This window comes from Amphiprion ocellaris, chromosome 20, assembly GCF_022539595.1.
Source record: "Amphiprion ocellaris isolate individual 3 ecotype Okinawa chromosome 20, ASM2253959v1, whole genome shotgun sequence".
Lineage (NCBI taxonomy): Eukaryota > Metazoa > Chordata > Actinopteri > Pomacentridae > Amphiprion > Amphiprion ocellaris.
In genome coordinates this window covers 10,765,317-10,793,038 of record NC_072785.1, presented here as the reverse complement: position 1 = coordinate 10,793,038, position 27,722 = coordinate 10,765,317, and the positions used below count along the sequence as shown (strand labels likewise).

Genomic DNA, 27,722 nt, shown 5'->3' with positions numbered 1-27,722 from the left:
TTGCTGTTTATTCTTGTTACCTCATTACTGCTGCCCCCTCAGTCTGCAGGAGAAATGCCACTACAGATAATTGCTTGCATCCCCATGCTTCACTGGTCTGACTCACCAGATGAAGATTGTGGGTATAAGCCTGCCATTGGCCGCGTATTTCATGTGGCATTCTCCTCCACTTTTGCTATCTGCATGTTACTGTTGTCACTATGCGAAGCAACAGCCTTTGAGCTAGAAACACAGCAATAAAAATGGCACATTTTCACAAATATTTCAATCACAATAAGAAAGATCTGCTCAGTTCTTTGATGTCTGGTTGTAAAGATTTACATATGTTTTCCTTTTTGCTGTCTAGCAAGGACATTAGTGCAAGTTTCCCCAAGTTTTGGAAAAAGTTCCATTTTCCATGTACAATACCAGTGAACAGTTTGGACACACCTCATTCAATGGTTTTTATTTAATTATTTTGTACATTGTAGATTTATACTGAAGACATCAAAACTATAAAAGAATACATATGGAATTATGTTGTAAACAAAAAAGTGTTAGTCTTCAATATTAATCTACGATGTAGAAAATAATAAAAATAAATAAAAAGCATTGAATGAGAAAGTGTGTCCAGACTTTTGACTGGTAGTGTATGTTACCCCAAAACAAGTTGTGCACTTGACATTCTATAATAGGGGCGCTGTTGCTGCATCCTGGGCTTAGTGCCACCCAAATTAATTTAAATTGGTTGAAAGAAATGCAAAGAATCCTCAACTTTTCCCCGTCTGTAGCAGAATATTATTCATGGGAGCAACCAGACTGTTCTCCAGCGCTGACAATGCTATGGAGATAAGTCTGTCTATGCAAGACTAATGCTTTACTTGAAGCGTTCTAAAATAGACATTTGTAACATAAACAAATGTGGGGTGTCATATTTAGTGGCAGCTCAAGTAATAATTTTTATTTATTTATTGTTTTGAAAGGCGTCAGCATCACTTAAATATCACAGCACAACAATAATGTGAGACATTTATAAACATTGTAAAGTTGCAACGGCATAGTCTACTTGTGATCATACTTGAGAGTATGTCTTATAGCGGATGATTATCTGATGCATCAAGTGTTGCAGAAAATGCTTGACCTCTAATATCAGTAGTGTATGTCTGCTGCTACTCATGTTGCCTATTCTTGCACTTTGCCAGAAGTCTGTCACTTGTCTGTCACATATCACTGTGGTTCCATTTTAATTTGATGCTTCACAGAGACCAAATTCACAACCCATACAAAATTCTAGCTGGGTCATGTTTGTTATAGCTCTGAAAACTGGCCGACAGTATGGTTGTGTGACATGTGAAGATGTTGTCAAGAGTTTGTTGCCATGGTGAAATCTTGATAACGGGCAGACTACTTTGTTTTACAGTTTATATGTACACACACTTAAGGTTTCCGTGGTGGTCTTAATAGTCCATACAGAGAGATACTTAACATGCAATTAAGCTGAGTCCTCTAGCAGACTCATTAATGCTATCCTTAAAGTTGTTTTTCACAGGGGTATTTATAGAACTAGGCTACCCTGCTGTTTGGTTGAAGCTGGTTTATTAGGTGCTCAGCAGGGGCACCACCATAAGAGTGAGGCTTTCTGTTCTCATTTGTTTCATTTCTGTATAATGTGTTTTGTTTTTTTTTTTGTTTTTTTTTTTTTTGCTATAGTCAAATTATTATGGAAACAATAGAGAACGGACCATTTAGGCTGGGCAGAGCCATGCAGAACTCTTTGCTCTACTTTGAGGGCCTGTTCGTACTAGTGTGGTGACACAAAAACACATGAAACTCTGATATGTGCAGGTAAAACATAGAATCGAGGGGTGCTGAGTAACTGTTGTCCCTCCTCACTACAGGTGATATCTCGCTGGGAGGAGTACATGAGCAAAGTTAGGCCTAAACAGGGCAAGAAAATGGATGTGCAGGCGGTTGCTGCACACTTCCCCTTCCACAAGTACTTTTCCAATGCTCCCCAGCCTGTGTTCAAGGGTCGGTCGTATGAAGAGGACATGGACATCGCAGAGGGCTGCTATCGCCACATCAAGAAAATATTTACTCAGCTGGAGGTAAGAGGGTCACACACATACAGAGTGCACTAGTTTCCTCACTGCTGAGCAACACCCAGTGGGATGTAAAGATGTTACTTCAGTGCAATAAGGCAAGGTGATTTTAGAGCACATCTAAAGCCGATGTGTTTTGCATTAAAATGCATACAGCAGCAAATAACAGACAGTATAGATATACACATATTCACAAACTCAAATTAGAGGTAAATGGCAGCTTTATTTGACGTTTTTCTCAAACTATTTGCCAGCTGTGTGTGCAGGTGTTGCACAATCTCTCATGCACAAGTCACTGCCTTCCTGGCCCCCATGCTTACAGACTGCTCCAGATTATCAGTGACTGGTCGGACACTAACTGCTTCTTTGTGGGTGTGTTGGCATTCTCTAAGTTCTAGTCATCACCTGCCTTTTTGCTTCAGTTTCTTTAGTTAATAATCAATCGTTGTACCAGTGTTTCATAAGATCTGTATAAGCACTTGTATTTTATGCCTGTAGATGTGCTTGTTAACTTTTAAAAAATAATGCAATCAAATTACCAAAGCACTTAGTTAAGCATTATCTATTTTTCTCTCTTACTCTTTTCGCACTTGTATACATTCACAAACTCACAGCTGAAGATTATTCCTCCTCACCCCGCCAACTCTTTCTATAGGGATAACAAAAACATTTCAGATTTATGGGAACACCAAGAAGGTCTCTGAAAAGCAATAAAGAAGTTATTGGCTTGAGGTAATATCCCAACACGTGTGGTGACCTTGATTTATCTGCTGGCCTCTGTCTCACTGCATCACAGCACCTCTCCCTCCTCCCACAGCCTCACCCATGCTGCAGTGAAATCTGTACACCCATTAAGAGGTACTGCTGTATGTGGTGCAGGGTAGCAAAGGCAGTGTTCTGCTGAATTTGCTTATCTGTCTACCTTTTCAAATGTTAAAGCGGTTTTGAATAAGCTGTCATAGGAATATCCTATTGCCATTTATTGCTAGACAGACAGGCAGAGACACAGTGTGCCTCTTGGGTTCCTATATAGACCTCTCCTGTTTACTCCTCTGCAGTCCCACCATATCTTTACTGTTTTTTACTATATTTTTTTCTGTCTCTACCTTCTCTTCTCGGTGTCTGTAAATCTCTACCGTCTTGATTTCACACTTCAACCACTCTGGAGCCATGGGGGTTAAAAATAGACCTCATTAATATTGCATGTTTTGATTGGTTTAATATTAATGCCAAAATAGTAACACATCAAATATTTATACCCCAGTCCTGTCCGAGTCTGCTTCTCTCTTCCTCCCTCCATCCCCCCTCCATTTCCTACTCCCACACAGCTAGTGTGGCAACCTGAAAATAGCATGCCTGTTTACCTATATTCCCCCTCTGTGCTGCCCCCCACAGTTTTTTTTTTTCTTCTTTTTTGTGGTGCCATGATATCGGCACGCTGAAGTGAACTGATTTGTGTTTTGGGCAAAAACTGTCCCCACATTTCCCATTGCAGTATAGACCATGTAAGAAAATCTGTGCTAAAGTGCTCCTCAAGCTGCAGTTATTGAACAACAAACTACACCCGGTATACTCTCGATAGAGGAGCCCTGCGGCTGGCTGGTCTCATTATCACTGCATCATGGGAAAAGAGGAGACTCACTCCAATGAGAGCAGAAAGCGAAGTGATTATGTTGATGCTTTTCATTAAAAAGCAGGGAAATGTAAGTTGTATCAATGTCACATGACATTGCTGAAGCGCTGTGGTTCGTCTCCTGGGTAGCACTTCAACAAAACAACAAAACAGTCAGTTGGAGATGTTAGGGTGTTTGGTCTGAAAATAAGCCACTAGGTTTTTAATGATGTAAAGCCTCTGTTTCTACATTCTCAAGTTTGCCTTTTTTGCCTTATTATTTTTTTTATTACTACACCTTAATCATGTTATGCATCATCTTTCATCATTTTGCCATGTCATTCAAGCTTCCCCTCACAATACCGGTGTGCTGAAAATAAACAAAATTACAAATACATGAATTACTAATAGCTGTCCCAGTGATATTTCACTTAATTCTTCATGATGTTTTGCCATTTGTATTCCCAACCATTCCTTTTAAAACAAAATACTGCTATGCACATCGATTTAAATATTCACCCTCACCTTCTTCCTCGTCTACCCCTGAAGGAGTTCAGAGCCTTTGAGCTGCTGAGGAGTGGATTGGACCGCTCCAAGTATCTGCTGGTGAAGGAAGCAAAAATCATTGCCATGACCTGCACACATGCTGCACTCAAACGTCATGACCTGGTGGAGCTAGGATTTAAGGTAGACTTTTCTCACTTAAGACAAAGACTTGATAACCTGATTGTATTTACTGCAGAAGTTGTAAATATTTATATTGAATTGCTGATTCTTTTCATTAGTACGACAACATCCTGATGGAAGAAGCTGCACAGATTCTGGAGATCGAGACCTTCATCCCTCTTTTGTTACAAGTAACCCTCTCCTGATTAAATACTATTACTCTAAATTATTACATTTAAACTATGAATAAGGCTGAATGCTTTGACTGCTAGTCTTGATTGAAAAATTCTAGTTGAAAACTTACGCTTCAGAAAACTACCAATAATAAGCACTGCCAAGGTTCCACGTCAAGTCTAGTTTAATCATTATCTCAGTACTCTTAGCCTTCTCCTACCTGATTTTCTCTGTTAGGTCTTATTAATGGGCTCAATACATAGTAATGATGTTTGTCTTTGGTGGTTGCGCCTAATTGTCCGAGAGAGTGCTAATTTCTGTGTACAGATGAGATCATTAAGCGCTATCCAGAGCTCCTGTCTTTGTCTCTCTTCACCAGTGAGCTACAGTCTGAGCCTTCTGCCAGGTGCCTCGCCCTCCCCTTCCCTTCCCTTTCAGTATCCAGCCATTCAACCCTTACCAGAGATTTCAGTGATTAAATCAGCTCTAGACTTACAATGATTGGAATATTACATTTGAGTGAGGTCAAGCTCTGAATAAACCACATCTAATTAGTCAAATTTGACAGTATGACGTAGATATGAATAAAACACTGTAGTGACCCGTCATGCTTTTTTGCTGGATTTTAATCCTATTTTCCACTCAAGATTTAATTTGACATACACTGTATCATATTGGCTTGTTGTTAAACAAGTCAAAACAGAATGAAGTTGAACAAGATGAGATAGTTATCAGGCACTGGGATTGCAGATGTTTGCATGTCTGATGTGGATTCATAAAACTAATACTACTACTGTTACAGGTGCATTTATTGTGAGAGATTTTTGAAAGAACAGCTAAATTAACTTTAAACATAGACTTCACAAATATATTGCACATCTGTAATAGGTATTCTAACCACTTATTCTTTCTATCTTTTCTGATCTGTAGAACCCAGAGGATGGCTACAGCAGGCTGAAACGTTGGATCATGATTGGAGACCATCATCAGTTACCTCCAGTCATTAAGAACATGGCCTTCCAGAAGTACTCCAACATGGAGCAGTCTCTCTTCACCCGATTTGTGCGCCTAGGGGTTCCCACCATAGACCTGGATGCACAGGGACGTGCACGTGCGAGGTGGGTGATCTTGGCGGAACACATTGCTACAGTCAGTTCTGACAGTCTTTATTTTACGGATTGGTGTTGACTCAACGGTGTGAATTCATGTGTTTCTGTCTCCTTGTCTGACAGCCTGTGTAATCTGTACAACTGGCGCTACAAACACCTTGGTAACCTGCCTCATGTCCAGCAACTTCCTGAGTTCCAGGTGCCCAACCCTGGCCTGACCTTTGACTTCCAGCTCGTTAATGTGGAGGACTTCAATGGGGTGGGAGAATCTGAGCCCAACCCTTACTTTTACCAGGTCAGTAGCACAACACCACAGCACACAGTTAAATCAGTATTTGTACAAATACTGTAACATTTACAATATATCTGCATACCAGTAATGGTATACATTCAAACCTCCCTTTGTACTTTCAAAATCCACAAAAAAATGAAGTAAATAATTATTAATATATGAATCTTCCAGAAAATGCACTGATATTTAATACCAAGGTAAGAATGCTTACAACTGTAAATACCCAGCTACCTAAAGTATGAGTCCATGCAGATAGTGTGAACATCCAGTACACTACACCAGTATTTAGCTTATCTGTAGCACAAGTACAGTGCCCAGCACAAATGAATTGATTGTTAAGGAAAATATATTTGTTTTTTTTAAGCAAAATGATAAAAGAGCAGAACCTACTACACCCTCATAAAAATGACAAAATAAATTCCAAGTGAGGAGTTCACCAAAATCACAAGACAGCTACACCAGACCTGGCAAAAGCTGTAGAACGGCAAACTGGATTGACAGTTTCATTTTATATGGCATTTATGCATACTCCACAGAAATTTAATGCTAATTGTTGTCCATGCAAGAAGCCACTGCTGAAGCCACGGCACAGGGGAGCTTGTTTTCAAAGACTTACATTCACAAAGGTGGAGATTTTCTGAGGTTTAGTTGTGGTCTGATGAGACTTAAATAAATCTTTTTGATGTGATGGTGCCAGAACTATGTGGTATCACAACTAACAGGCCTAATTAAGATTAATATTAGCAATGTGCTCTAACTGACACATCTCTTTAACAGAGATGCATCCTGCAAAAATTTAACAACTAGCGAAGCCATTACCATAAAATTAGGAAATTAGCTATCTAGTGGGTAAGTCTTTTTAAGATACGAGCCTGAGTGGCAGTAAACAAGGTGAAAAATTAAGAAAACAGAGAAAAATAGCAGCTATAGCCAAAGGAGAAGCGGAGACTAATAGTTAGCGCAGTAGAGTCGTCCATTCTATTGTTATTGTACATACTCGACTATAGTAATCCTTAAAAATGAAATAGTTTAGTTATAAATAACAAGTTTCCTGCTGTCTTGTGTTTGAATAGATATATAACATTTCATATTATCATTCTAAATATTGTTAACAATGTCCTTGATTTCTAATTATTAGTATCAGCCCTGGGAGAAAAGATCAACCCCTAGAAAAGATGATACCTTCTCTCTAAACCCTGGGTCATCGAGCACAAATTTAGCACAGTCATAAACAAAAACATTCTTCATAGGCCTTTGTTGCATTTTTCACAAAGAGGAAGGCGAAAGTGTTGGAGTGGCAAAGTATGTCACCAGACCTCAACCCCATCAACCACCTGGGGGGAACTTGGAAGAATGAAGTTGCTCAGCACTCCCCACCAAACCTCAGGGCATTCACAGAGGTCATCCTCCAAGAGTAGAACAGGATAGATGTGACAATGTGCTGTGAACGTGTACACTCGAGGCCAAAAAGAACCAGTGCAGTTCTTAAAAGCAGTTGTGGACATTCAATGTGAGACAATGTTAAATGTAGCTAATTTTGCATACTTTGATTTAGACGATCTAAGCTTATTTGTTTAATTTAGTTAGCATTTTCCGTGTTAATTATACGTTTAATAAATCCTCATTTTGTTATCTTTCCATGTATTATTGGTTTCATGATTTAGCAGTTTGAAAAAACATGTTCAGAGAAGGTGTACTCATTTAGGCTGGACACTGTAAAAACAATGTTAGAACAGCTGCAATGGTTCATGTTACACAATGTGTGGAACCTTACGAACAGGATTTATACACTCCTTTGCACAGATACACACTCATGCACACTTAATTCCACCAGAGCAGAGAACCATATTCCTCCCTTGCCTCCATTTCCTTTAAATTGGATGTTGTGCAGTAGTTCATTCATTTTTAAATTTTAACGGTTTAGCTACCAGTCCATATGATATATTCATCACTCTGCTTAGTCGGCAGCTAACCCTGACTGTCCAGCACAGACCAGTGGGTTTGTCCTTCAAACCAGGAGCCAGATTGTGTTTCATCATGACACTGCTGAGACACCAAGACTTGGTGTGGGCGGGGGGCCAGGTTGACAGAGGTGTTTACTTTGGCACCACACCAGCTCAGGAGGCCAAATGTAATGTGAAATATAACAGCAAAATTATATTTTGGTAGATTTAACTATTTAATAGAATACTAAAGTATTTGGGAATCTACACATGAAACCAGTAACCTCATTGGAAACCATGTTATTTTTAATTTGTCAAGAAATGTATAACTGGAATAACTGCAAGATAGCTTATACTAGAAACACAATATTTCCTGAAACTGTGGAGTTCAGTGATAATCACAGAACCAGCAGTACATGATTTCAGGTAAAAGGTATCTTGTGTAATGATTAAATATGAAAAGGAAGTTTAAGTTTGTACCCTGAATACCCAATGAGCATATCACATTGCTTCTTACATGTTACTGCTGCATTCAGCACTGTGCACGCTCACGTCCCTGAAGCTTCTTATTGTTCTCAAATCTAGACCATGTGCTCTTCTCGAGGCTCCAGGTCACATGAACCTCTACTCCATTTGCCTGTTTTGCCATTTTCAAGTTCCTAAAGCAAATTGCCAGTATCACTCGATATGCCTGACACAAAATGCATATATACGCACACACATGCACTTTGCTAGGAACCAGAGGGTATAAATTTGACACTAGAGAAGCAATTGTATCCAGTGCATGCTCAATGCATACCACAGCTGAACAAACACCGCCACAACCAGTGCTTTGCACTTAGACAGGAACTGTGCACAAATCATACACAAAACGTGTGTGTGTGTGTGTGTGTGTGTGTGTGTGTGTGTGTGTGTGTGTGTGTGTGTGCACAGACAATCCATAGTGCAAAAGGCTGTTCCTGCTTCTTTGCCTCATTTACTAAAGCACTTTCCATACTGAGGCTCAGAGAACTGATGGCACTTCAGGGTTGTCAAATGGCTCATGAAGAGTAAGGTGCTTATCTAAATCCACATCTTCTGTTGTTTAAAAATTGTCGTTCTCAGCCACTAGCCTTGTTACACTAGACTTTTCTGCTTCACAAGCTAACCCTTAAATTGTATAAGAGCCACTGGCATCGGACTGTACTTAAAGGGAATTTAGATTTATGCTTGTTATTATCTACAGGTATAATGTGTTTGTATCTACACTACAATGTGGCGTAACTGTCTCTCTTCTGCCCCTGTTTCATCCTGCCATCCTCTCCTCGTCCTGATATAGCCTCAGGCCACTGGCTCAAACTTCAGTGGGTTAGATCTGACCTCGTTGTTATGGTTACCAACTTCTTTCAGGTGTTAGGGCATTAGCTGTTATTTATGTTAAACATGCACACGAGGTAGCAAAGCTGGAAATGTCAACCAAATGTCTACTTGGATATTTTTGTGTTTCGTGTGAGTGAGACGCATGTTTGTGATTCTCGCTCTATTTTTCCTCTGGAGCCAAACTCTAAAACAACCTAATTAGTATTTTGAATATATTCAGATGTACAACCGAAATGAAGGTTTTGAGCTCCCCAATGTCTCCTATGCCTCCTGTAATTACCCTCTTGTGAGCAGGTAAATCCTTCTGTCAAGCAAGAAATGTTAAAAGCATAATTGTGATTTTACAGATAATCTTTAAATACAGCAGCTCATAGCTAATATTTACTGTCTTGAATACATTTTCTTTGGTATGATTATTCAATATATGAATTTGTGCCATTTGGAGGCAGGTAATGGGGAAGAACAACAAAGGCTGTCATTGTTTTTGATGTGTTGACTCCAGTGCAGCTAGAGCAGGAACTGTTGATGAAGCTGCATAAATTATTATCAAAGATGTGAGGCTGCAGTCCACATTTAATTGAAACTGGATGAATAATGCATACTGTTGCCTTTTTTCTTTTCTGTTTTTTCCGGTCACATTTGAAGGGCAGAGTGTAGCCTTGGAGCCAGGACGCACTAGCTGAGGAATTTGTTGATTGTAAAGTTAATGAATAACACAGTGTTGGCCTTTATATTTGCTTACAGTTAAAGCAAAACTCTGATGTAGTCTTATGGCCTGGAGATTTGGAATTGGAAATGAGTGATTAATAATTATTACAAGGGGACATGGGACATTCTGGCTAGTGGTGGTGGTGTTGAGCTCTGTCTGAAGTATTTAATTCCAGCCAAAATTAGAAGACTTCTCATGCATGACTGACTCGGCTTTTATCTGGCTGAAAAATTGACAGGTGAGAACGGGATATAGCACAAGCATGAAAAAGGGGAGAATTATTTAAAACGGAACAGAAAGCCTTAGATGTACCAATGGGAAGAGAGACCTTTGTATTTTGGTACTTCAGCCAAGCCCCTGTCCTCAGTAATGTCAGTAATGTTTTATTCAGATGTACTTGCAACGAAATTGTATTGCTGCTCATTCTGAGGTGATTTAACAAGGGATAAAATACACAGTGTGTCATGTAAACACACAGTCTCATCATCAGTTTTGTCCTTTTTTACAGGATTCGGGTAATATTCATTGTGTTTAGTTAGAATAACATAATTCTTACCACATCCTTTTGTTTCTCTCTCCCTGTGAAGAACCTGGCGGAGGCGGAGTACTCTGTGGCTCTCTACATGTACATGCGTCTGCTGGGCTACCCTGCTGACCGCATCAGCATCCTCACCACCTACAATGGACAAAAACACCTGATCAGAGATGTCATCAACCAACGCTGTGCTGGAAATCCATTCTTTGGCCAGCCCAACAAGGTAAGCACCACTCTGAAAAGTAATAATGCCCATTTGACTAGCGCAGACACTTGGAATAATTTATTTAAATAAACACCAGTCCTATTAAGTGAAGTGTTGCAACAATTGTAGCAATAATCACACAGTATTATTGCATGTTGTACATCTCAAATACCGTGATGAGCACTCTTGCGAATTTTCAGTTGTGTTATTTATGTTTGTACAGTAAAATATGGGGTACTTTTTGCTCTTGATGACACCCAAAAAATATAATTTTTCATGGTTTTGTATGCATTATACAGTCATGGAAAAAATTCTTAGACCACACTTGTTTTCTTCAATTTCTTGTTCATTGTAATGCCGGGTACCACTAAAGGTATATTACCTGAAGAATACAATGAACACGACAAAAATGCAGCTGATTACATAATACTCTATGTCCTGTTTTACATGCTTAAGCTTAATTGTATTCCCAAGGTATATGAGAGGCCATTTTATGTCATAAGCAGCACTGCACATGCAAAGGCCTACAGTGGTTTCCTGCTTACATTCAAGACGTAGCACAACTCAGAAGTTGTCAGCTCTCACATAATGCTCTCACATAAAACAAAAGAATTATGTGAAGCCACAAAGGCAGCCATCTGGGCACTGCTGGAAATTGGCATGAGTGAGAGACAGGTAGCAAAAATACTGTAGATCTCCGAGACAGCCTTTCATTACACCAAGGAAAAACAAGCCCAACATGGTACTATCAAATTGCTAGCTGGTGGTAGCAGGAAACGTCTTTCTACCCCATGAGATGACCGTCACTCATCCGTTCCTCTGTCAGAAATCGTCATCAGACCTCCAGGGACCTTAAAAATGAGTAGGCACTGACGAGAAATGTGACTTGTTCGGCAAGGACAGTTCAAAACGGACTTCTTGAAGCTGGTCTTAAGTCACACAGGGCAGGAAGAAGCCCTCCATCAACGAAAGGCAGAGGAAAGCCCAGTTAATCTTTGCTGGGGATCACAAGGACTGGACTGTTGATGATTGGGCTAAGGTTCTCTTCAGTGATGAATCCAATTTTCAGTTGATGCCCACTCCAGCCAACTTACTGGTTAGGAGGAAGCCTACAAACCGGACTGTCTTGTCCCTACAGTAAAACATGGGGGTGGATCAGTGATGATCTGGGGTTGTTTCAGTATGATTGGAACAGGGCAAATGAACCAGGTCATGTGCAGGGCTACTCTTGAAAGCGGTCTTCTTCCATCAGCTGGAAAAGTCTTTCCTGCCTCCAATGACTGGATTTTCCAACAAGACAATGCCCCTTGCCACACGGCAAGGTCAGTTAAAGGCTGGATGGAGAACCAGAACATTGGAACCATGCCTTGGCCTGCTAAATCACCAGATCTAAATCCATCTGAAAACCTGTGGAAAATCATCAAACACAAAATGGAGAACCACAAACCCAAAAACAAAGCAAATTTGTTTGAATTTGTGCAACAGGAAAGGGTTGCTGTGACAGCAGAACAATGTCAGAAGCTGGTGGAGAGCATGACAAGACACATGGCTGCAGTCATCAAAAACAATGGTTATGCAATCAAGTACTAACTCCTGTGTGTATCATGTGACTAAAACAGACAGAAAAGAAAACATGAAATGCTTAGAAGCACTGTTTTTGGCAGTACAATGCCATAACTATTGATGTAAGGACTTATGTGATTTTGGTTATTATCAAGAAAACCATGGAAGATGGCTAGATATCATCTCTTAAATTAAACACTTATGGACTATTTTTGTTGTTATCCTTATATTTGTCCAAACAAATGTACCTTTAGTTGTACCAGGCATTAAAATGAACAAGTAACTGAAGAAAACAAGAGTGATCTAATAATTTTTTCCCATAACTGTATTTTGAGTACTTTCTAACATTAAAATACACCCAATTCCATGTGTAGTATCACCTAAAGGTGACATGTTTCTTCTCTCCTGTGAAGAAGAAATTCATGGCGTGTTGTCACCTCATATATATGTGTGTCGGATTCATTCTAGCCTAGCAGGAACATGTACGACACACATGACATGCACATGAACACTTTCTTCACGCCTCCAGATATGAGTTGCAGCCAGTACGCCAACTTCTTATCCTCCATTGCACTAAGAAATTCACAGCTCTCAATTCTCCGAAGGCTTTTGCTGTTTCTGCCTCCCATTAGCACAAATACACGCACCCTTTTCTGTTTCCTTGTAGATTCTTACATTTTAACTACAAATCGTCTCAAGTGCCTTTTTTTCCTTGCAGTAATAATACAGCAGTATTAAAATTTAAGTGAATCTTGATGATGGCTGCTCGGTGGAAGATGGAGTGGCTTGTGGAGAGCCAGGATTCACTTTAGAAAGTCACAGGCAAAAAAAAAGTAGTTTCTAACAATGGCTTCATTGTGCAGCACCATTAAATCGTGAGACTGTTAAGACTGTTACAGGTCATAAGACCAAATAGAGCAGGGCATATACCAGCCACTGCATACCTCTGTAAATCAAACTCACTGAGGTGTGTGTGAGAGAGAGAGAGAAAGAGAGTGTGTGTGTTGTAGGAAGCATTTTAAATGAGTGTGGATGCAGGGAGTGTATAAATCCTGTGTTCGGTTCATCCCTGAACTGTTGGGTTGTCTTCTTCTAGTCTACGTTATTCCCCCGAACTCTCCTTGCCTCGCCTCTCCCCGTTTCTTTCCTTTCTTTATGCTGTGTAAAGTCAGCAACCCGCTGGCACAGTTTCCCATCCCTATTCTGTTTGTACTGCTAAATGCTTTTACTCGCTAGCCTCAGGTTATGCTTGCCTCTCTCCCTTCTTTTTCCCTACCCACATTCTCTCACCTTTCTGCAGTCTCTGTTGTTAAGACTTTTCACATACGTAACAATGTCGGACTATTTAGGCATTCCAGGGAAAGTTGCAATGTTGGAGGTGAAAATTGCTTATCAGCAGTTATTTGGAGTGCCATTGTGCCATAGTAATGGAGGATCAGTGTACCTTCAATAATAAAGATACCGGTTCAGAGGTGTTGCAGATTTTTGCTGTTTCTAGTTTGGTCTCAATGCTAAGGCAAGATCGCCCTCCACACTGGCTGGTTTACGTTAATATGAAAGAGGAGGAATAGAACGCTACACCAGCAATGTGTCTCTTGATCTTGCCAGCCACATTAAACCTAAATTCAGTTTCTTCATCTTTGAAATCATTTGAAATATCACAATGATTCACAATATCTGTTCTCTATATTATGAGTCATTCTGTATTTAAATCTCTCGGTTTGTTTTTGTAGTCATGAAAACACCAAAATCAAAAACGTGGTAGTGCATCTTCGTATTTGTAAAAATTTGCAACCTGTTTATCACAGTCAGCTCCAAGCCTGTTTGCCACCATTGAAGAGTTAAAAATGGGTCACAAATATGTAGACCCATTTTATCCGAAAACAAGCAAAGAGGAAGTGGATTTCTTAGAGTCATTTATGATAGCAGTTTGTGGTCTAAAGTAATGGTGTGTTCTACCCCCTGCAGGGTCAGAGTGTTTACCGATTCCCTGTTTTTGTGTCTGTATTTTGTGCTGTGCAACCATACCTCGTTGCTTTGTCTTGAAGTCTATTCCCCGTTCTGACAGCTCGCCAGAAATTCTGCTTAGCCATGTAAAGTGTCTTGCAATGTTAAGACACAAAGCATCATTCATGCTCATGGCCTTAGTCAGTATGCATGCCCAGTAATAAAGTGACAGGAGTGACAGACTGCTAGATTTGCTGAGATGAAAGATAGACGGAGAGGGAGGGAGATGAAAAAGAAAGAGGGGCTCTTGTGGGAAAATGCTGAGCAGCTGAAAGGTCACGGTGCAGAGCATTGGGTCCACAGCATGTCTGACAATGTGTCACAGTGGCTAAAACCAAGCAAATGTCAACAGCCAGCTTACTTTACTGCTATGATTTTAATTAGACATAAAAGGGGAGGAAGGCCAATTAGCACCAGTCACAGTCCTAAAGTTAAATGCGCTAGCTCAATCTTTCTACTGAATCTTAAACACAACAGCTCGAATATGTACAGTATGCACGCACTTCTGCATTTTTAATGAAGTTTGTTCATAAGTTTACTCAGTAAATTTTATGAATGTTCATTTAAGTTCCATTTCTTCCGATGCTTAACTTTAAATATTAGGATAGTATTTATTTATCCAAGTCATAAACCAGAAGTCAGAACTTCTGGATACACATAGGTAGGAAACAAGTCTGAACATTTTCAACATGCTTTTTTCAGACGGATCGTGAGAAATCTCAGAAATCGTGAGACACATGTAGACAGAAAGCCACAAGTAATAAGACATCAAACAGTTAGCTCTGTCATAAAAAATGGAGGAATCTGGCAGTCTGACTTCTGCACATTCCAGGTGGTAATTGCCATGAATAAGACATCATAGAATGGATAGAGTGAGTAGCAAAAAAAGGGAGCAGAGATCCATAGCTGACCATCAGCAAAAAGACTGTGCATTGTCTGTGAAGGGCAAGATGGGGGGAAAAAAAGATTCTTAGTCAATAGTTGCGTGTGTGGCTCACAATATATTCTGTGTCTTTGTGTGCTTCCTTATATCCACAGACATGCATGTGCCACAATGACATGACCTCAGTAATTCTCTCCCTGGAAGATTTCTCATAAATAACTAAACACCATGCAAAATGCTACGCCTTGGGGAGATTGTTGATCTGGGCTTCATTGTCACTGTCGGTGGGCTAAGAATAACTTCCTCTCTTAAGAACTCCTTTTCTGCAAAGCAAAATTCACTGTTTCATGTGTATGAACACGTGCGTGTATGCAGACCACACTTGAACATTAAACATTTGACTTAAACATTGAGCCCATGACACCGCGTGCTATTGTAAAACCAACATATTGTTGCCTCTGGTGCTGCACCTGTTCTACATAGCAACAGGGGGACCTAAATAAATACCTCATTAGCACCTTCGCTCTTTCTTTTAAACATTTGCACACGCTCTTTCTACATTCCTTTCCTTTTGTCCAAAAAGCGGTTTGGAGAGGCTCAGCAAAGAGAGTTCTAGATTCACTGGAAGCTGCATTTGCCAGTAGGAGGTAACCACAACCACAGGATGATTTATTTAGCATGGCTGGTTCATATGTTGGTTGCTGTAGTCCTGGGCCTGTGTGGCTTCTCGATGGCAGCTGATGTCCTATTGATCCGCTCTAAAGCATGGATCTATAGAGGACAGGCCAACCTCTTTCTGCTGGGCTTTGAGTAGTTTAGCATATAGTCCATATAACTGCGCTAAGGACTTTTGACTTATGTTTATGTAGCTTCTGTTTCTAGTAGTCTTACCATGTGCAGATTGAGGTTAACAGTGTTCCTTCTTGGTTGCTATAATCATTATCTACTTGGGGGAGACACTGGCTGATGAAATGTTACTTTTCTTTGTGTCGCAATTCCTATTTTTCTCCATAAATAGTCAAACCAATCTATATATTTATGTTCTGACCATCAGATTTAATAATATCAAGAAATCTTTGCTGTTTTCATCATGACAGATGACTTGAAATACCTTAAGGTCCAGCAGAATTTTAAGTTCAGTGATTGAGCTTTTTCTTGCTGAAATGCACCTTGGTAGTCGTAGTTAACTTCACTCCTTAAGATTTTAGGTACACAGGCTTATATCATTAACTTCCTGTCAAAGAATGAGATTTTTAATTCATCACATAGTTTTGTGAATGAGTAAAATTAATGGGATTATTACTTAGGGAACCATGGGCATCCTAGGTAATTACTCCAATTTATTAAACAATCTTTTCAGACCATCCATCAGTACACTTTTCAACACTGCCATGGGATGGTTACACATGTGGACGTAGGCTGCAGAAACAACCTATTATACATACAATATAGACTGTACAGTATGGATGACAGGTTAAGTTTTAACATCTTATCAGTTTTCCTGCCCTTGTATCAGGTTTGGTGACAACATGGACAAAGTCAAAATACGACTCTGTTCTTCATTTACGAGAATAAGTACACTCCTCAGCAAGACAGGATTACCAGGGTATAAAAGCAAATTGGCTGACACAAATTTCCTTATGCTTTGAAAAAAAATCCCACAGAGAGCCACTTCTTCTCCATTCTCTGTGTCTCCCATGCAATAATCTCTGATCCAGTCAAGCAGCTTGGCCCTCAGTACCCTGGCCCTGATTCTCAGGGGCCCAGGTAAGAGGCTAGTGGTGGCAAATGCCCTCTAAGCTGTATTAACCCTGCTGGCTACCCATGTGGCCCGCAGTGATAACAGCAATAACAAGAAAACACAGGCTCCGCCGCTCATCGTTCCCCCGCAAAAATAAATAAAGAAGAAAGAAAAGGAATTTAAGATGGAATGCAGTCTCACTCATGTTTTTAAACATTTCAGCTAAATCCCTCCACCTACCTAAAATGCCAGCACTCATTTACTTTGCAAAGTATATCGGCTGCCATAGCTTAGTTAGCATATCTTTGATATTGTTCTGTTGAATAATACATATGTTTGTGTCTGTGCAGGTTACAACAGTGGACAGGTTCCAGGGTCAGCAGAACGACTACATCATCCTCTCGCTGGTTCGCACCAAAGCTGTGGGACATCTAAGGTAATTACTTCAGTGCATGCCAAGCAGAAAAATGTACCTGATCCAAAATAGCCTTCAGCTCCCAGCAGCTATTCAACTATAAAAATACTTGTGTAATAGCAACTATACCTAAGATAAACATCCTCCAGGGAAACTACACAGCAGAAATGTCAGCACTTAACTCTCTGGAGACAGCTGCTCTCAGGAGATGTTCTCTTTTTGTTATGTGTAACTACTGAATAAAGTTTGCTAGAGAAAACAACAGTGTTGAAGTATGCATGGAGGATAATGGTGCTTCAAGACAGTCCTGGAAAAGATAAGCCACTGTGCTCTAATAATTGGGTTGAGACTAACAAAGAGCTCAGTTCAGATCAAAAACATTCAGTAAAAGTCATGATGGATAACCAGTTTGTCGTGGCAAGTTTGATATCTTTTCACTGCATGTTCCATTGCTTTCCGCTCAACTATGCTCCCTTGCTGGTTCCTCTTTTTAGTCTTCAGCTCCGTCTTTTTATCTATCTGCTCCTTCTTCTTCTCTCGTCGAATGCCCTTTCACGCCTCAGCTGCCACGAAATCCAAATGAGCTCTGTACACTTCATACTCCGCATGTTTTAATAGCAGACAGTTGAGGCTGGACTCATCCAAAGTACTTCCGCTTGCAGTGCTGCCCGCTAGCTATAATGTAAAGTGGCTGCTGTTGGAATTGCACTGCTCACAGCTGTATCACAGCATTGGACAGTCTGGAAATTGGAACCCCAGTGCAACTAATAAGCCATTCCTTTTGTAGCTAAATACAGGGCTCCCCTCTGCACCACACACTTCAGGGTGGTCATTTTAGCTAGCGGAGACAACACTTAAGAAACTTGTTTTTGTTTTTCCCTCATCTCACAGATAAAGTAGTGAATTGATGTAGCTGAGAGTGTGAAACTGCAGCAGGCTACAGAGAGTGGTATTTTATCTTGCTGGCAGTGCCTGCTCTGCTCTCTGTGTCTTTCATTTGATCTTATCTTATACTGGATATTACACTCTCCTGTCGCAACATTCTCACCATTGGAGTTATTCAGTGCAGCGACGTACAAGAGCTTTTATTCTTCCTGGAAATTCCTCTACTGGATTTAACAACAAGTCTTGTAAACCTAGTTTTCAGTCAGCTTCTTACTATGAGTGATCAGCTTCTACATGAATATACAACCTTTTGGCACAGATGGAACAGTTGTGGGTTTTTTTTTTCTATGAGATTATTGGAATCTAAATTTGACCGCAGTTGTGGTTGTTTGATTATCCAGCCAGACTACATCTAATCTGATCAGCTGAGTTTAATAATCCCATTTTTAATAGTTTTGCTTAGTATTCATTCATATGTTGGAGTCCTTAACACTTCTGAATGGTAAGCTGAGAGGTTGAAAGAGCAGTGGTTCATGGGAAATTCTCCTGCTGTGCTGTCCATTGTGTTTTTCCCATACTGGGATCACTGTGGTGCACCGCTGACGTTTACCTCACAATCCTCCTCCTCCACTCTCCCCTGTTCCTGCATCTCTCTTCATGGCAATGTGCTGCCGTGACAACCACAGGGGACGCAGCTGACCATATGATGAGCTGACCCTTACTCTGACAGGAGAAGCCTTCCTGCTGATACATACAGGCACGCTCACATGCAGGAGCACACACTTTGACAGGAAAGCCCAGATCCAGACACACTGTGACATGTAGTGACACACACACACACATGCGAGAACACGCACAGAAATGCCCTGTCATGTCACAGCACAACCCAGGTGGGCGTCTCTCAGACGCCATGTCCACAGGCTACCACGCTTCGTGATTGGTTCATCTTCTCTACAGCTCTGTGCTTATTGGTGTAGGCTGTTGTAGTTTGTCTCTGTGGAAATATTAGGCTTTAAAGTTTCATTTTCTACCATTTTTGCCTAAAATGTGCATAAATGATCGCATTAATCTGTAGGCTGTTCACGTTCACTCACTCACCCTGCGTAGTGGTTCCCATAAGCCGTTTTTACCCTCTACATATTCATGAAACACATCATGCATATTGCAAAGATTAATCCTTTTAATCTCATGAAGTGCTCAGGTGGACTCGCTATTCCACATTTTTTGGCTGTATGTCGGTACATGTATGTGTATGTGGTTGTGTGCCACATTCATATACATCAGGCCAAATACCGTTTTGTAGTCTTCCCTCTCAAATGCTCTGCCTTTTTCCCAGGCTTCTTGGTTCTCGATAAGCTATTATACTTACACCCACTTTTAGGTCAGCTAAATGTTTTTGGACAATTCCTTGAGGTTATCAAAACAACTAGCAGAGACAATATGAAGATGCATTACCTACTGAAATAGGTTGAAGGGAACCCCTTTTCATTTAGTGAGAGAGCGTATTTTTATGGCTTTTAAAAGCTGTACATCTGCCTTTCTTCCTTCAAGTGTATTGTATACAAAAAGGATGTGGATGTGTACTATGACCATGGTTTTCCGATCCAACAGAATATTGCTTTGTTTTCCTCTTACCATGTGTGTAAATTCAGTGCTTGCTGTGTATTGTTTTTCAATTTTTTGACTTATGCATAGATATATAGATATCTTGAGGGCTATTCCTGCACAATGAGGCAGATAAACAACCACTCTGGCTAGTATAGCAAGCCAAGCATGATTCCTCCATTCTCAGAAATGTTACTCCTCTAAGGATCTAAGCTCTTAATTCTACAGGATGGCAGGATAAAGTAACCTATCCACCCTTTCTTGGACTCCCTCACCTCTCCCTTTCTTTGTCTGCTGTGCTTATCCATGCCCTTTGCCTCCCTTTCCTTTATTTCTCTCTTAGCGTCTATATTTGTCCCACTCACCTAGTGCTGCTTATCCTTCACTAAACCTCTCTCTTCCTACACTACACTGCCTTTTTCCCTTTTCTCTTTGGTCTTTTCTTGATCCTCTCACTGTGATCCCTTTACTTCAGTTTCTGTTTTTGCCCCTGCACAGTGTTCCTTCTCCTTTTAAAATTTCACACTTTTCCTCTCCAGCCCTTCACATCTCTTTGATTTTTTTTTTTTCCCCCTTGTGTCAAACCAACTTTCAACTTTTTTTCTTCTATCGCTTCACAGGGATGTGAGGCGTCTGGTGGTAGCCATGTCAAGAGCCAGACTGGGTCTGTACATCTTTGCACGCGTGTCACTGTTCCAGAACTGCTTCGAGCTGACTCCTGCCTTCAACCAGCTCACTGCCAGACCACTGCAGCTGCACATCAGACCACACGAGTACTACAACCAGGAACAGCCTGTATGTGGACACACGCATATATGCTACTCTGTTAAAGCACCACACTCTGCTACTCCATTAAATCTGGTTGATTATGAGGTACTCAGGAGCAAGATTTTCTGATAAGAGCTGAGCTTACTTTTCCACGTTTGACATCATTGTCCATTTACATACAACTGCTCTCCATTTCCAGCATCCCACAATGTCATAGCTGCCAGAGCCCCGCTGACTCTGTCTAATCCTGCCTCTATATTCTGGATGGAATCTTCATTCCACTTGGTCCTGACCGGTCCCAAGTCTTAATGCAGCTTTACCCATAGGTCCAGCTCTGTTAAATGCATTCTGCAGGGGGCCATCTGCAAGCATGGGAAACACAGGCCTGGCTATAATTAACCCCTGAGGGTCAGAAGGCAAAACCGCTCTACCAAATCCCACCTGGCCAGCATGGGACGACTGTTGTCTGGTCACCATGTCTCACTGGCTGGCGTGTGTGGCAACAGGGGTGTCTGAAATACCCCACAGCCTCTGACACTTCCTCTGACTCTGGAGTGTTCCTCCCCATGGGGGACAGCTCTTTTGGGCACACACATGCGGCCCCTGACTAGCTTGTATATCTAGAGTCGGTAAACCCCTGCTGCTTTCACGCACATGCAGATTAAAAGTCAGATTTTGTCAGGCAACACTCGACCAGAGCCGTCATGGGCTATCTAACAATACTAATTCAGAAGTCTTTATAAAAACACTGCTGCTTAATGCTCCTTGTGGATATATACATATTTATAGCAGTGTTAGCGTGTAGAATTGGAGAAACAGTAAAACATGGTGTATAGTTACATTAAGTCACTGGGAATAAAGTTAACGCCCCAGTGCTTTTACTGACCATTTTACTGCAATGAAATCACACCCAGGCTGTACAGTAGTGAAGCTCTCAGTCTCATTCCCTTTGACAAGATGCCCACAGGGCCTCTAAGCATCACCCCTTTATTTAGGAGGCTACAGCCAAGTAGATTAAATATTCTGATCACCTCACTCTTCAGTTTAGGCTGTTAGACTCTGTCTGCATACTAATACTGTCCAATTACCAACTGTGCATCCCCAACTTCTTTTGATAGTACGTGAGCAGTTACTGCTAGAGGAGAAATTTGCTTTCAGATAACAAGTAGGTAGCAGCAGGCATGTGAATTGTAATTTCCCCTACACATTTAGCTTCAGATCAATACATGACCAGGTGGTGCCTGAAAGAATGATTGCTAACAAGACAGAGAGAGTTCTTCATTATTATTCCTTTCACATTACATCCTAGACTCAAAGCAATCTTATTGTTATTATTTTGTTTCCCCCCTTCAGAGAGATGCTTCTGGACAGCCAGACCAAATCGTGAAGAACATGCCAGAGATGGCCAACCTGGTGTACAACATGTACATGCACATGATCCAGACCTCCCAGAAGTACAGACAGGTAAAAATATTTGATATCCACACTACTGGAGTGTGTCAAAGAAGCGGTTAAAAACTACTACTACAGTAGCATAAGGCTACACTGGCCTTACCTAATCATAAATGTTTATCATTAACTTTCCTTAAGTCTTGGCAGCTGTCACTGTCCCTGCCTGATCGCAGTTTTCAACCTTTAAGCTTTAATGCAGTAAAGTAAGTAGGTCAGATGCAGAATTGTTGTAGTTGTACATGTGAAAAATTAACAGGCCACAAGCCAAGCATAAGTGCCAAATGAAGCTCGAGTGTTTTTTTTAACTGTACCGTCAGTGTCGCATAGAGTCTCTTGTGCTCACTAAAAAGAGGAGAATTAATGAGAGTAAAAAAAAAAATACTAAAAAGGGGAGAGAGATATTTCTACGCTGCTACTATCTAAACAATAATGCCCTCAACAAAGAAAATACTCCTGCAGAATACACTTAGATTTCATAGACTCAACCACTTGCCAATTCAGTCTAATACAAGGATCCTGCAATAAATCATGAAATTAAATAGTCTTGTTGTGTTGAAATAGTTTCAGAGGTGTGGACTCAACTGTATGGCCATTTTAGAGACTGTAGTTTGTGATGTTGTTGAGCTGCATTGTAAAACTGGCAGGTGTTTCTATTACTTTGTCTCTACGTTTATATCTATGAGGGTAGGTTTAGTAGCAGAAACACCTTTGTATCACACAATATAAACAGCACCTCAAACTGAAGCCTCCAAAAATGATCGAACACCTTTTAAGCAAAAACTGTGATGTACAGTGTATAGCAGGACAGTTATTTAACTGAGTATATTTTACAGTATAATGTCAAAAATTTAACATTGTTGCTCCATGTTTTGAATATTATTCTTTCCTGTGGCTTCTTAGCAGCAACAGGAGAAACTGGCTCTGCCTCCACAACAGACCAAGACAGATGCTGTGGTTGAGAAAGCACCTGCTAGCTCTCAGGAACCGCAGGAAGAAACCCCTATGGAGCAGGAAACCCCAGAAGGTGACGCAAGCTCCGAGCCAAACTCAGAGGACACCAGTGAGAAGGAAGGAAACCAGGATACAGTAGGCCACGCTAAGATGCCAGAGCATCCTGGCAGAGACAGCGACAGCGATGAGGAGCAAGAGCAGTAGAGCATCTAACATGGGACTACTATTGAGGGACCAAGTGGAATCCCATAAGAAAAATACAGTGCAGAGTCAGTGATTCTGAATTAGTTTTCTACTGAAAGGAAATCCTGATAATTAATTTTTTCCTAAAACATCAGATTTTTTTGTTACCATCAGTACTTTATTAAAAAAAAATAGAAATCCTTTTATTGTATGCCGCATGTTTATTACATTTATATACAGCCACCAGAGCTGATAATACTTTTCAAAAGACTCTAATCTACACTACATATCTCGCTCACACGCACGCTCTAACAACTAGTATCCAGTCAACACATTAAAGCCTTGTTAGAATCTCTCTGTCATGATACTTCCATGCATTCATCTGCTTCCCTCCTCTGCATTAAGCACAACTCAAATCTGATTGGCTCAGCCTATACCAGCAACACAAGCCGCAACTAAGCTGCATTTGTAGGTCAGTCACTTCACCCAAGGGCCAGTGTGCATGCTGGGGGATTTCAACTTGCCCTCTGGATGTACACAGTCACTCAACCAGCCAAGCTTAAATCCTCTGCCATTCATAATTTTGTGTGAAATATGAACGGCATAGCGCGGTTTGCATCAGCTGGATCAGTCTAAGGGTTGAGATTTGATGACTGAATTTAAGGAGACAACAGGCGGCTTAATATTTGTTTTCAAAATAGCTATTTGAAAGCCAGATCCCAACCAGGACTTCACAATTTAAACATAAATTAAATTAATTAAAATTAAGAGGTTAACACAGTCCACAACCCTACAGGCAAAAACACAGACTGGAAATGAATTCATTATCATGCACCAGAGGTTAGTTGTTGTTACATCATACCTCAGGCAGGCTGATGGAACAGGTCAGCTGCACAGCTGCTTGTGGTTGGGCCAGTAGGAAGACCTGATGGAGAACCATGTGTTGACGGATGTGGAGAGACACATTTTCTGCAGTCAGTCAAGTGTGGAGCCATGCAAGGCCTTTTTTCCCCCCCATCGTCTGAGTGCAGTGCACGGCAGGTCGAGGTTCACATGAGTGTTTTGGAGTAGTAGGCTATGCTTTTCTGTCGGCTGAGGAAAGGATCAGATGGAGAGGTTAGATAAGAGAGATTATCTCTGTTGGCTGAGACTGCAACTTTGAATTACTGGCAAAAGTTTTGACAACGAGCCAAAAAGACTGTGACCAACATACATAATTATAAATGAATGCATAATTTATACTGTATGAATAAACATTGCAATGAAAGGGTTAAATGTAACCATGAGACAACGTGCTAAATGTTCTACCACACCATTAAGTAAGCCTCTAGAAACACATGACAGCAAGCATACTTTTACTTGAGTCACATGAATGTCTGCATTGTGTAATATCCTCCGTGTGTTCAGCCTCTCAGTTATCTTTCTGTCCTGTCTCAGCTGGTCTCATGAGAATTTACTTGCCTGTGGTACCTTGTTGAAGTAATTTAGAGCTAACTAGTGGGAAGTGGCTACTGCTGGAACACATCTTTTCTGGAAGCCTCAAGCAGGATCTGGGAGACTTGCTACAAGCAAGAAGGACACCAGGCGCTCGCATCCTCCAGAAGCTTTTCTCTGCTGAAGGTGAACATGTCTTTTATACTCACGCGACAGGTATTCATTAGGTTAATTGCTACTTTGCAAAAGCTCAGACTTCTAACCTTTGCTAAGGGTGGATGTATCACAAAGACTAACAGCATGCAGTGAAACAGTGTACATAAGTGCTTTTGCTCTCTGTGTACCGTTTATAATTTAAAATGTCTTTAGTGCTTCTGGTAAAATTGTCTCCAAGATTTTTAACTATTTTCTTGAAAATTAACATCGGTAATTTAGTCAGTTAAAAGTGATTGCAAGGAATTTAACATTACAAAAGCAAATAACAGAAGGTTTAGAGGAAGAATTTTAGGGAAGTACTAAGTGTTGAAGTGTTTTGCGTGAGCTGAGGCTACAGCAGAAGCCGAAATTCAGCTTGTCCTGATTGTGTAATGTCATTTTGCCTTTAAAATAATTGTGGTTTGCAGGCTGATGTGTTTTTTTTTCTATTAATGTGAGGGTGTTTAACAAAAGCACGGGATCCACCATGAGACACACTCATGTTGAATGGGTAATTTATTGCCCAACCCTACGTGACAGTAGTGTCACAACAGGAAATTACACATTATATAGAGTCAAGACAGTTGTGCCTGGAGGGGAGGAGGATCTGACCATTGTGTCTTAAAGCTAAAAACAGGCTCTGGGAATCAGTCTGACAGCACACAACACTTTCACACTCATAAAGTCATCAGTTCTACAATCTCAACTTCAAGGCTGAGCCTCAGGGCAGATTTTTCTGGTGGATTTTATCACAAAAAAGATTTAGTCCTACTGCTTTCTCTTAATATTGCACTGTGTGGAATAAATGAAGTTTCACCATAGCAAAAGTCTCTACATATTGTATGTTTGCTGGTATGTTTTGCATAAATCTTCAGGCAGGAAAGATTCACACATTGCGCAGTATACCAATTAGCAGTGTTTTCATGATGAATAATATAACAGACATTTTTTTAACCCTCAGAATAGCAGCACATTATACTCCTGGCTGCGGTTCTTATCAGCGTTGACAGCAACGGCTATTACCAAAGTTATGCATGATCTCTGCTGATCTGCTATTAGTGGGTGACTAATGTGCCAGTGCCAGTCTTCAACACCATGTGAGTGGGCGGCCTGTTGTCCTCAACAGGCAGACTAGCCTGGTGGTTATTGCTTATCATGGCTTGTCAAGGCCACTGCCTAATCCTGACAAGTACATCCAGATCATCAACAGGGCACGTTTCAATCTGATAATCTCCCATCATCACTGAAGAAGCACTGCTGCTCACAGGAAACACTGATGCTATTGTTGTGACTGACGCCCTATTATGCGCGATCTAAAGTGTCCTGCAGCCAGACTTCCTCCAGAATTCCAGCAAATGTGTGACAGTTGTTTATCAATTCAACTATAGTGAAAGCATATTGCTTGGAAAAGCATGCAAATGTTCATTTTGTGTAGACTATCAGTGATTCTAAACTTTTTCTTCCAGTCTAGAATGGCCAACTGTGGGTCATGTTTCTGGTGCATCGTATGGCTGGTGATCCTGCTGTGCTTTGGCTGGCCCCTCGGCATCACCTTAGGGGGTCTGTACGGCCTCATCTGCCCCCTCACCACCTGCCTCGGCCTGGACCGACTCTCTGATTTACTTCTGGAGGGAGCCAACCTGGGCCGTACCTGTGCCAATAACATGAGGCACGGCAAGCCCTTGTGTTGAGATCCATCCTGAGTGATCAGGATGAGACAACACAACAGCCAAAAGCAAGATTTTCAGAAAAGGCTTCACTTCGAGGAAGACTGTTATTGTCTATTTCACGTGGAGATATCCCCAGATGACTGGTGCTCAAATAACTAAGAAACTTTCTAGCAACTTATATAAGAAAAAAGGTCTGGAAGGTCAGGAAAATGGATTCCACTCCTCCTGTTAACATGTAATTAACCGTGGATTTCCAATTTGCATGGGTTTGTAAGGAGGAAAATAGGCTTTGTGTTCATGGTCTGTGTTTGCTGTTTAATTCACGATGACACTGCATGAAGAAGATAAGAATGAAAATGGCAATTTAACAATGGAAATGTTTAGACTTGTAAATGACTGTACGGGAACTTATAATGCGATTAAAAACTGCTTTGAACTTGCCCTCTGTGTTTGTTGATTGACTTATTGTATACAGTATTTGGTGGAAAATCCATGTTGTGAAATCTTGCGGTGAACACAAATGAAAAGATACAGAAGGCTGCAGATGGATTTTAACTATTATTTACTGTTTGTTTACCTGCTTTTGTGTGTTCAGGGTCACGGAGGAAGTCCTGCACACAATTTTGAAACAGGCTGCCAAGTCACGTCACAGCCAAGACGGATGGATGCACAACTGCTCAGATGGATATATGGGGAAATTAAAGCTGCATTAACTGCTTTCCAGGCCACCTAGAGGCAGTGAAACAAGCTGTAAATGGCAACATTTAAAGTGTGAAGAGCTTTACCCTCCATTTTGTTTGATTTTAATCTCCGCTGATTCCACAGTGTTCTCCAGTTAGTCGATAACTTTGTTGTTTGTTGTTAGGTCGGTTACAGTGAAGTTTATCAAAAGAAAAGCTTTGAAAAATCTCACTGTAGCTTTTCGCTGAGTGGAAGAAAAGATGCAAAAATTGAGTAAAATGGCAGATTTGGTGATAATTTTCGGTGGGTTTGTCACAATGAGCAGCCTCTTTTACATAAAGCACAATCATGTGGTTTGATATTAAAAAAAATATGACTTGGTGCAGCTTTAAAGTCCGCATAAATTACATATTTAGATGGTGAAACTGAATCCACACAGCTGAAGCAGCTAGCCATTTCTCAAGCTGATCTAAAACTCATCGGCTAAAAATTGAGAGAAAATAAACTATCACGTGAGTTAATTATCCTTGAACAACGCAAACTCAAATTTGATGGGTCTAAAGGATCCTCATTCAATCCTAGGTTTGGCATTTCCACGTTTGTA

General features: G+C 40.7%; 1 protein-coding gene across 3 annotated transcripts in view; it reads left to right on the top strand.

The window, feature by feature from the left end:
- Positions 1-26,878, top strand: part of aqr (aquarius intron-binding spliceosomal factor) — a 56,099-nt gene extending 29,221 nt beyond the window's left edge. The window contains exons 27-37 of one of the 3 annotated variants that reach the window (XM_055006113.1): positions 1,878-2,087; positions 4,243-4,380; positions 4,479-4,550; positions 5,464-5,651; positions 5,766-5,937; positions 10,533-10,703; positions 17,230-17,315; positions 20,405-20,579; positions 21,906-22,016; positions 22,905-24,758; positions 26,239-26,878. In XM_055006113.1, coding sequence (XP_054862088.1) covers positions 1,878-2,087; positions 4,243-4,380; positions 4,479-4,550; positions 5,464-5,651; positions 5,766-5,937; positions 10,533-10,703; positions 17,230-17,315; positions 20,405-20,579; positions 21,906-22,016; positions 22,905-23,159 — 1,578 coding nt within the window. In that variant the 3' untranslated portion in view covers positions 23,160-24,758; positions 26,239-26,878. Of the gene's footprint in view, positions 1-1,877; positions 2,088-4,242; positions 4,381-4,478; positions 4,551-5,463; positions 5,652-5,765; positions 5,938-10,532; positions 10,704-17,229; positions 17,316-20,404; positions 20,580-21,905; positions 22,017-22,904; positions 24,789-26,233 lie in introns of all 3 variants that reach the window. The other 2 variants (XM_023277347.3, XM_035951484.2) reach the window with 2 other exon arrangements.
- The last annotated feature ends 844 nt before the right edge of the window (positions 26,879-27,722 follow it).